General features: G+C 39.5%; 1 protein-coding gene across 1 annotated transcript; it reads right to left on the bottom strand.

The window, feature by feature from the left end:
• Nucleotides 1-3,834: 3,834 nt before the first annotated feature.
• LOC138956540 (uncharacterized) lies at nucleotides 3,835-7,697 on the bottom strand. The gene is made up of 3 exons (XM_070327876.1): nucleotides 6,912-7,697; nucleotides 6,028-6,118; nucleotides 3,835-5,445 (listed from the first exon to the last, which is right to left on the bottom strand). The coding sequence occupies exons 1-3, from the start codon at nucleotides 7,035-7,037 to the stop codon at nucleotides 5,102-5,104; spliced, it is 561 nt and encodes a 186-aa protein (XP_070183977.1). The 5' UTR covers nucleotides 7,038-7,697; the 3' UTR covers nucleotides 3,835-5,101.
• Between the last annotated feature and the right edge of the window lie 2,706 nt (nucleotides 7,698-10,403).

The following is a 10,403-nucleotide window of genomic DNA, read 5'->3' as shown; positions in this document are numbered from 1 at the left end:
CCCGTCTCCCATTTAGAATTCCAAAATGTGGTTTTGGTGACAAAAAAGTTGCCCTGTGTAAAAGTATTCGAGTTGTGATGACAAAAAAGAAAGCCCGGTTTTAACTGAGCGGCTGAGGTGCTTTCTTGGCATTATTTTGCTAGCGCATTCTGTTATCAATGTCAAAGTCAGTTTCTAACACTTTCAACTTCTAAAGAGCATACTTAGTTCATGCGAGAAAAAAACACACAATAACAACCCACACAAAATATAAACCAACTGCACGCAACCCCCTATCTTCAACTGTCAATCCGCACTCCCCCCCCCCCCCCCCATGCCCCTTCATGTTAACCAACCATACTCGGCGTAAACTAAGGCAACAACTCCCCAAAAAATCTTCACTTCAATCCCCATTTTGAAATACCGCAACAACAGGTTTCCAGAACTATAACACGATCGTATATATGTGTTCTTTTTCTGTATGTCTTTTCAGCGTTTTGCCCCCCACCCCACGTAGCATATAACCCCTACTTGTCCCAAGATAGGCCAATTGGTCCTAAGAGGACGTTAAAACTCAAAAGTCATTCAGTCAGTCAGTCAGTCAGTCACCCGGACCCCCCCCCCCCCCCCCCGAAAAAAAAACAAGTCGCGTAAGGCGAAAATACAATATTTAGTCAAGTAGCTGTCGAACTCACAGAATGAAACTGAACGCAACGCAACGCAGCAAGACCGTATACTCGTAGCATCGTCACTCCACCTCCCCTGGCAAAGGCAGTGCACGTGGAATTGACAAGAAGAGCGGGGTATTCGTTGCGCTAAGAAGGATAGCACGCTTTTCTGTACCTCTCTTCGTTTTAACTTTCTGAGCGTGTTTTTAATCCAAACATATCATATCTATATATTTTTGGAATCAGGAACCGACAAGGAATAAGATGAAAGTGTTTTTAAATTGATTTCGAAAAAAAAATGTTGATAATAATTTTTATATATTTAATTTTCAGAGCTTGTTTTTAATCCGAATATAACATATTTATATGTTTTTGGAATCAGCAAATGATGGAGAATAAGATAAACGTAAATTTGGATCGTTTTATAAATTTTTATTTTTTTTTACAATTTTCAGATTTTTAATGACCAAAGTCATTAATTAATTTTTAAGCCACCAAGCTGAAATGCAATACCGAACCCCGGGCTTCGTCGAAGAGTACTTGACCAAAATTTCAACCAATTTGGTTGAAAAATGAGGGCGTGACAGTGCCGCCTCAACTTTCACGAAAAGCCGGATATGACGTCATCAAAGACATTTATCAAAAAAATGAAAAAAACGTTCGGGGATTTCATACCCAGGAACTCTCATGTCAAATTTCATAAAGATCGGTCCAGTAGTTTAGTCTGAATCGCTCTACACACACACACACACACGCACACACACACACACACACACGCGCACGCACATACACCACGACCCTCGTTTCGATTCCCCCTTGATGTTAAAACATTTAGTCAAAACTTGACTAAATGTAAAAAAGGGGGAGTGTATCAATTGAAGTCTTTCTCATAAAAGACAACCACCCAACCATTATTGCACTGTGATGTTCTACATGCAGCAGGGTATAAAGCCATCACAAGTCCACCGTCAGTCCTCATCAAGGTGCTGTACGTGAGGTGTGTGTAGAATCTGCGCAGAAATTGAACAGGCAACTTGAACAGCTGTCAAGCCATTATATTGTGACACACACACACACACACACACACACACACACACACACACGTAACTGTACACATCATTGTGAAATGATTTAGGATGGTGAAGTGTGTGTATGTGTGTGTGTGTGAAAGCGAGAGAGAGAGAGAGAGAGAGAGAGAGAGAGAGAGAGAGAGAGAGAGAGAGAGAGAGAGAGAGAGAGAGAGAGAGAGAGAGCACACCAATGCAATCGTATGTAAGCATCATTTTTTGGTGGTCGAAGCAATGTCGCGGTACACTGTGAACCTGTCGGTAACAGGATTTGAAACCCCCATGAACCCATGCACCAAAAGATAACACAAAAGGAAATATGACCGTTTTCTTTCTTTTTCTCCTTGTTAATTTCTTAGTGACACTGTTTTATGAATTAGGAAAAGCAACTGAATACGGGGCACCATGTGTCTATTAATTCTATATTGTGCATTCTATGCGTGTAATGTGTTCTATGCATAGAGAATGCATTCTATACGCATAAAATCGCTTTCTTTGTGCATAGATCTAGAATGCATTATCTGCGCACAGAAAGCATTCTTTGCATAGAATGCTTTCTATGCACATAGAAAGTATTCTTTAGTATTATGCATTTTGTATGTGAATCAACAATTCATTTGTATAACATAACATTTTTATTCTCTACGTCGAATTGAATTATATAACAGTGAATGACATTCTTTACATTGAAAGAATTCTATGTTAGAGAACAACATTCCTTGTTATAAAATGCATTTCTATGTTACAGAATTGATTAGATTGTGATATATCACAGAATTTGATTCTTTGTGTACACAATATATGAAATGTTCACAATGTATTCCATGTGTACAAGTCATTCTTTGTGCAAAATGTATTCTATGTGCCGCGCAATTCATTCTATGATCACCATAGAATGCATTTTACATATATAATTTAATTCTATAGCATAGGATTAAATTCAAGTTCAACAACTCTTTTTTTAAAACAAAGAATCAAATTCAAATATATGAAATCTTACTCTGTAACAAAGATTCAAATCCTGTAAGTATAGAATTGAATCCAATGCATAGAACTACATTCTATAGCATTTATAGAATAACATTTTATGTTATACAAATAAATTCTTTGTTCAGATACAAATTTACGAATGACATAGAATGCATTCTATGCACAAAATGCATTCTATGCGCATATACTGTTTCTAAGAACACCTTCTATGCGCATAGAATGCATTCTATGCATATAATGCTCAATATGCAATTAATGGACATATGGCGCCCCCATTTCACAAGGAAACGGCACAATCGCCCGTTTCCCCGTTCATCAACTCTCTCAGGGATATAGACAGGCACAAACACATAGTATACTGGGGACACACACACACACACACACACACACGCGCGCGCGCATGCTTCATACACCATACATTATCATTGAGTGGAGACCCCGAAGTAGTTAACATACAAATCAAAACTTCATTATGTCAGCTTTTCCAGCCTATGATCACATAAACTTACTGTAGAACTTACCAGCTAGGGGTGAGAAATTATTCTGCCAACTTCTATTGAATGGTTCTGCGTCCACTGTGATTCACTTCTTATCTGTTGACTGGACGTAGATCTAACTGGAGGTCTGGGCGAGAAACAGTGGGAGAGAACCGGGTGGCTGAACAGAGATGAACACTTCAAATTAAAATCAAAGCTGTAAATCAGTGTGTTCAAACAAAAACAATCTGCACATCTTGCTTACCACACTGGGAAGATCGAGATTCGACCACATGATACATGTAGTGAATGTACACTTTGTGACTTCCTGATTTCCTCCTCAACCGTTTGTTGTGACCTCCCGTTTGTTCGCAGATCTATCTAAATGCAATAATGGCATTTTTGGCTAGAGAAAAACAAAGAAACTACAATGGGAAGAAGGATAACTTCCTCATTGGGCATGCTTAGAAATGAGAATGGCTAAATACGAGTTATTCCCCTTTTCTACATGCTGACCAGGCTGTCTCCTGCTTTGTCATGACTAGTACAGTCGATCTTTCTCATGCTGTGACTTGCTTTATTTTCACATTTTCGGTATTTAAAACAGCAAACACACACACACACACACACACACACACACCGAAGAAGTTTCCATTCTGATTCGGTTATTTTATTTGGTGCTATATGTTTGCTTCACATTGTTTCTTTTACATTGCTTTAGGTATCCCAATTCGCTAAACACATCCATAATGCATGCATGGCTCATTCGAAACAGGGCAACTGAACAACTGATGCCCAATAGCAATAAATACTGAACAACTGAACAATAAATAGCAATAAATGATGACAGTGCCAAGTTTTTAAGTACAAAGTGAAATCATGTGACTGGACAAAGGCACAATTACAAAATACAAATAAAAAAAAATCGAGGCCCATTTTAAATTAAGTTCTCAGCTCATATGGAAGCATAAGGTGACCCTAGAAACCGAAATTGGGAGACCTCCCGCCCCCAGGGCAGACTACAAAAAGAAAAGGGGGGGGGGGAGGGGAGCTAATTTGTGAAAAAGTATAAAAGGAATCAAAAACTGTATACATGTATTTAGTTAATACCCCAAAAATTGTATAGTATATACAATGTCAGACCCTAAAGAAAGTTTGTTAGTCATTGCTTAGGCAAAACAAAGCAAAATAGTCTGTTTACGGTATCCCGACCAACCCTATTTTTCCCCCGCCGACCCTAGACTTTTTTTTGGCATTTGGAGAAAAAGAAAAAGAAAAAAAAATCAATTTTGTTCCTGTTTTTTTGCAAAATAATTTAAAAAGATGGTCATAAAAAAAAAAATTAAGAAAAGCCGACCTACCGACCCTCTTTTTGTGTGCCTATGTTACTGTAAACAGACTAAAAGGTACATCACAAACAACACACCAGGGATGCTACTCCCCCCTTAAAAATAGCCATGAGTCATAGGTGTGACGTTTGAATCTTTTAGCTAAATAAAACCATAGGCAATTGATCGGAAATATCAGGAAAAATCTTAACAAGTTTATTATTTGTTTGCTTGGACCAATCCTCTTGCCGAAGAGTTTTACAGTAAAAATTGATTTTACGTCAAAAATATCACAGGAATATCGAATGTTGAGGTAAGGCTGGGATAGCCAAGTTCAAGAATAACGGAAGGTGACTGTTGAATCTTTTTGAAAATGTATAAAAATATAGATGGTAGGCAATTCAAAATTAAAAAAAGGACTCTCGGAGCATGGACTTAATGAGTCAAAAATTAAAGAAGGCTCTATGAGCCGAAGTACATGTTTTGTCTATTGTCTTTTTTTATTTTGAATTGCCGACCATCTATATTTTGATACAACTTTGGACCCTCTTTGTACGGAGAGAGTTGGCAATTGTTAATCACATTCTCCCATCTCATTGACTCTCCTTCGGCTCCTTGGTAACATGCGTTCCCGTCTCTGCCAGGATTGGACACAGCAGCAGATAACCGGTAAATATGTAACAGGCATAAATGGCAAAATAGCTCGCCTCGCCTGATAATATATGAGACAACTGTTCTATTACAAAGTCTTCCTTGGGAGGCTTGGCTAATTTACTCGCTCGTTTTACACGGGGTTCCATCGTTTTCTTTTCTAATCGGAAAACCTTGCTCCTCAGTTTGTTGACCTTCTGCCGAAGTTCCGCTTCACGAGGGGATGGGGAAGATGACGACTTTGATGCTTTACATCCTATGTCCTCCAGGATCGCCTGAATGTCATCTAAAAAAGAAAACACACACACAAAACACATAAAATAACATCTTTACGTGTGGGAACTACAGGTACAATTTCATCCATCCATGCATCCACCCTATACAGCTTCTTCTTCTTCTTCTTCTTCTGCGTTCGTGGGCTGAAACTTTCACACGCACTCATTTTTTTGCACAAGTGGAATTTTACGTGTATGACCGTTTTTACCCCGCCATTTAGGCAGCCATACGCCGCTTTCGGAGGAAGCATGCGGGGTATTTTTGTGTTTCTAAAACCCACCGAACTCTGACATGGATTACAGGATCTTTTTCGTGCGTACTTGGTCTTGTGCTTGCGTGTACACATGAAGGGGGATAAGTCACTAGCAGGTCTGCACATAAGTTGACCTGGGAGATCGGAAACATCTCCACACTTAACCCACCAGGCGGCCGCGACCGGAATTCGAACCCTCGACCTTCCGAGTTAATAGACCGACGTCTTACCACCCCGCCACAGCGCCCGTCACCCTATACAGCAATTATCAACTATGTAATGGATGGGTTTAAACATTTTTTGATGTCAGGGTGTTCTTCATGGTTAAAAATCTCTTACCTGGTTGAACAATTTGTGCATCAGGCGACAGGTCGGTGCTGGCTTCATTTGTAGCTACCCTTTGCGATGGTGGCTTCCTCCCACTAGCAACCTGCAAATGCACAGCTCTTTAACTGACAAACTCACAACCAACACCCAGTCCCAATGAAACAATTCTCCCAATTTCATGGCATTGGTCTTAGGCCACACAAAAAAGTGTATGTTTCTGGTAAGGCAAAACAAAAAATAATCTGTTTACGATATCCGGACCGACCCTATTTTTTTCCCACCGGCCCTAGACTTTTGGGGGGCATTAAAAAATAAAATTAAAATATTCAGATGGCTAAAATACAAAAATAAAAAGCCGACCTACCGACGCTATTTTGGGGGGGCCTATGTTACCTTTAACAGACTTTTTTTGTGGCCTAACATGACTAAAGGTGGAGATTTTTTTTCTAAACTTTTTTTTTTAAACCATCTTTTTAACTTATTTTGTTGAAAAACAGGAAAACAAGTGATTTTCGAATACCCCTTTTATTTTTGAAAATGCAAAAACAAAAGTCTAGGGTCATCGGGAAAACATAGGTAGGGTCAGGTGACCAGAAACATACAACTTTTTTGTTGTTGACGCCGACCCTATACTTTTTTTGCCATTTGGGGCTGTTTTTTGGCAAAATAAGTTCATCATATCATCATAATCAAGACGTCAATCCAAAATAAGTAACTTTTTTTTGTTGGCCTTATCATTATTTTGCGCTAAATGCAAACAGGCATTATTTGATGGGAACAATGCTTTTTTTTTCAATTCTTACATCAGCCTCAAACTTGTCATTACTCAGAGTCAACCTGCATTTATTAGTGTGCTTCTTTGATTTGCAAAAACCTAAAACCAATAAATAAATAACCTTCGGTGGTGGATTGGGCACTGCAAACAATGTCGGGACAGCATTCCACACAAGTGATCCTCTCTGCAGGATTGTTTTACTGGTTGGCCTCAAAGTGATCAGTACAAAGCTTGAGACCTTGAACATCAGCTGGCTGCAGCTTTTCAAAGTCCTCTCGCCTTGTGAATTGCATCCATATTCTGCACCTAGTTTGACAATAAAAACAACAATGTTATTGTTAAACTAAGCAAAAAGGAAAGACAAAAAAAGCTAAATCAGATCTTCAGTCTAAATCTAACGCTCTGCCTGAACGCAAAACGGATGAGTGATGTACCTTTGTACTGTAGTTTTCCCGTAAGCAAGGTTTGATAAAGGTTTCGGCAAATATGCCCACGGGTAGTTTGTCATCAAGTGTAAACTGTTGTTTTGTACTGACTGCTGACTCACACTCACAGTCGTAAGTACTCGCTGACGCTGTAGTCTACTGAGTGAGTTGACTCGAGCCATTGCGGCATTCATTCTCATTCTGAAGAAGGTAAACCTGATGAAATAATCACTGCACAACCCACCTTTTTTCTTCTTTATGGAACTTGTGGAAAGTTTTCCCGAAGCAGCTCTGTTTGCAACGGGCGTTCTTGCAACAAAAAGCCGAGCACAATTTACCACCACCACGCACGCGATCGGTACCTACGCGATCCGCCATTTTGTTTTCGCCGCCAGCATGTGACTAGGGACGATAACCCACAAACACTTTTTCGCATTTTCTTCGCAAGTTCCACGTCTTCCTTTTGTACAGTGTTTGAGAAAAATAAAGATGTTGATACAATCTAACCAACCCGTACTCATCTGACTGTGTTTTAAATACAACTCTTCAATCACTATTTTCGCTATCCATTCTGTCGGACTTTCTTGCAGCAATTCAAACAGAAATTAATGTATGCATGTTGCATTAAAACTGAAAATAAAAAATTGAGTAAGGTAACCATGAACAAAAATGACAAGACGTTTCTCTACAACATGCCCAACAATGTTTGATCCCAGGTAGCACTCACATTAGGAAATGGGCTTTTGTTATAACCTGGACACAATATATACTGTTTCACTTACCTTGCAAGTGTGAACAAACTAACATGAGTTGAACAGCCCGCTCTGAAACTTTAAAAAAACAAAATGGCTGACAGTAACTCCCAGTTGTCTGTTTACCGCATTTTACTGTGTGAGCAGAGATGAAGTGCTTAACATTCATTCTTGGAAAATTGTCCAAAAGGACTAAAAAATGAAATTGAATAAATCATCAATAGAAAAACATTATCATTCTGCAGATGTATTCATGTTACATGCACGTTTGCAAAATGAATGGTGCATGTCCTTCGCGCAATGATACGTAGTACTTTTTGAAAAAAGTACCGGCAGTCTCCTAACTAGTACTATAGTACTACTGTAGTACATGGTACATTCACAAAAAGTACCATAGTACAAAGTACTAGGTACTATAGTACTACTGTAGTACATGGTACATTCACAAAAAGTACCATAGTACAAAGTACTAGGTACTATAGTACTACTGTAGTACAGGGTACATTCACAAAAAGTACCATAGTACAAAGTACTAGGTACTATAGTACTATGGTACATTCACTAAAAAGTACCATAGTACAAAGTACAAAGTACTCTACTGTACCACAAAGTACTATAGTACATGGTACATTTACTTCACAGTACTATAGTACAAAGTACCATGTACTACAGTATGTACTATAGTACATGGTACATTTACTATAGTTTACTATAGTACAGGGTACATTTACTATAGTTTACTATAGTATACTATAGTACATCGTGTGGTACTTTTTCAGCTGGGTGGTTCAACAGAACAAGGCTGTCTCATCGGTCGTCTGCTACAGATCTATCGTCTGCTGCCGGTGCGTCTCGCTAGCGCTAGCGATACGCACCCTCTGCTGCAGGATCTGTCGTTTGCTGCACATGTAGTATCTTCGGCTCAAGTTGACCAGCATGGAAATTGCCATTTTCAAAGTTGGTGATACTGTTAGAATAAAAGGTGGCGAAGTAGGTCGGATCTTGGACATACAGAGACCACTAGGCTACATGGGTTGCCGCATAAAAACAAATCGACAGTGGTGCGCCGTTTCCCCCAGACAGATACCTCGCCTAAGACAACGACAGACATCAAAGTTAGGCTCACCTAAATCAGTAAGTGACGATTGAAGAAGTAGGTAATACAAATTTGAACACTGAAGCACAAAGGCTCGAATAAGCACAAACTCAGCAATCATCTTCATCGCTTGTAAAATCACACACGCGGTCTTTCGAATCCCGCTGAACTCAGGTCCAAAATGAGTTACTTCCCTTCGGGTATCATTCTCTCCCGTCCGCTAGCTGTGAAGCGAAGATTATCAGAATGCGGTCTTTCGCAGTTGTGACGAATGCCAGCTCGGGTAACCGACTGAAACCAGCCGGTAACTGCACAGTATCAAATGCATTCAAATCCTGGAAACAAAAAGACAAAGGGGGATTCGTTTCGCACATGAATATCATGACACGATTTTCGGTGGCAGAAGGTTTGATGAGCAGTAAACAGGCACTCGCAAAGTTTGTGTCAAAAAGTTAGGTTTTTTAATGAAAACGTCGGAGTAATGGGTTAAAAAGCTTACACACCTCGTCCTGAATATCGTGCATATTTTCCCTAGGGTCGATTTTCAGGTATTACCTCGCCAGAGGCTCGGTAATACCTGAAAATCGACCCTAGGGAAAATATGCACGATATTCAGAACTCGGAGTGTGTAACCTATATATATTCATCGGGTACAATTATAGGCGTAAACTTACTGTAAAATATGTGTTATGAATAAATGGAATAGGAAGAATCACTTACAAAATGTTAATAAGGGGTCAATAAGCATGTAATAACGTCATTGTTTGACAAGATAGGTGAACAAAACTGTCCGTTTTGGATACAAATTTGATTGTTCTTCTTAACAACATGCAAAACTTGTTCCGTTTTTGACGATTTTTACGCAAGAACCTTGCATTTGTAAATTTGATTTTGTTTGTGTTGTAGTGTCCATTTTATAGACACTTACTCATTTAAAATTAATTCGTTTGCTGAATATGGTAGGGCAAGGATGGCCTTTCCAGTCTAGGGATATCATCTGGAAGAATGTGTTTGTAAAATGTCATTAAGATCTGTTCAGTAATTTTCTGGGAATCGTTCTACACACAAACAATCATACCGTCACCCACGTCTCGGTTCCCTGTCTATCTTGACTGACTTGAGTGAATGTAAACATAAAAGGAATGAATCGATATAGTGACGGGCGCAGTGGCGGGGTGGTAAGACGTCGGCCTCTTAATCGGAAGGTCGAGGGTTCGAATCCTGGTGGATTAAGTGTGAAGATTTGTCCGATCTCCCAGGTCAACTTATGTGCAGACCTGCTAGTGGCTTAGCCCCCTTCGTGTGTACACGCAAGCACAAGACCAAGTGCGCACGGAAAA

Source organism: Littorina saxatilis, unplaced genomic scaffold (assembly GCF_037325665.1).
Source record: "Littorina saxatilis isolate snail1 unplaced genomic scaffold, US_GU_Lsax_2.0 scaffold_123, whole genome shotgun sequence".
Taxonomy (NCBI): domain Eukaryota; kingdom Metazoa; phylum Mollusca; class Gastropoda; order Littorinimorpha; family Littorinidae; genus Littorina; species Littorina saxatilis.
This window is presented reverse-complemented; position numbering and strand designations above follow the sequence as displayed.

Bases quoted from the DNA above. Each gene is read 5' to 3' on its own strand.
- LOC138956540 (XM_070327876.1), bottom strand. From the start codon at position 7,037: ATGTTCAAGGTCTCAAGCTTTGTACTGATCACTTTGAGGCCAACCAGT. The intron at 6,119-6,911 runs GTTATTTATTTA...GTGCATTTGCAG, and splicing joins TGCCCAATCCACCACCGAAG to GTTGCTAGTGGGAGGAAGCC. The intron at 5,446-6,027 runs GTAAGAGATTTT...TTTCTTTTTTAG, and splicing joins TGCACAAATTGTTCAACCAG to ATGACATTCAGGCGATCCTG.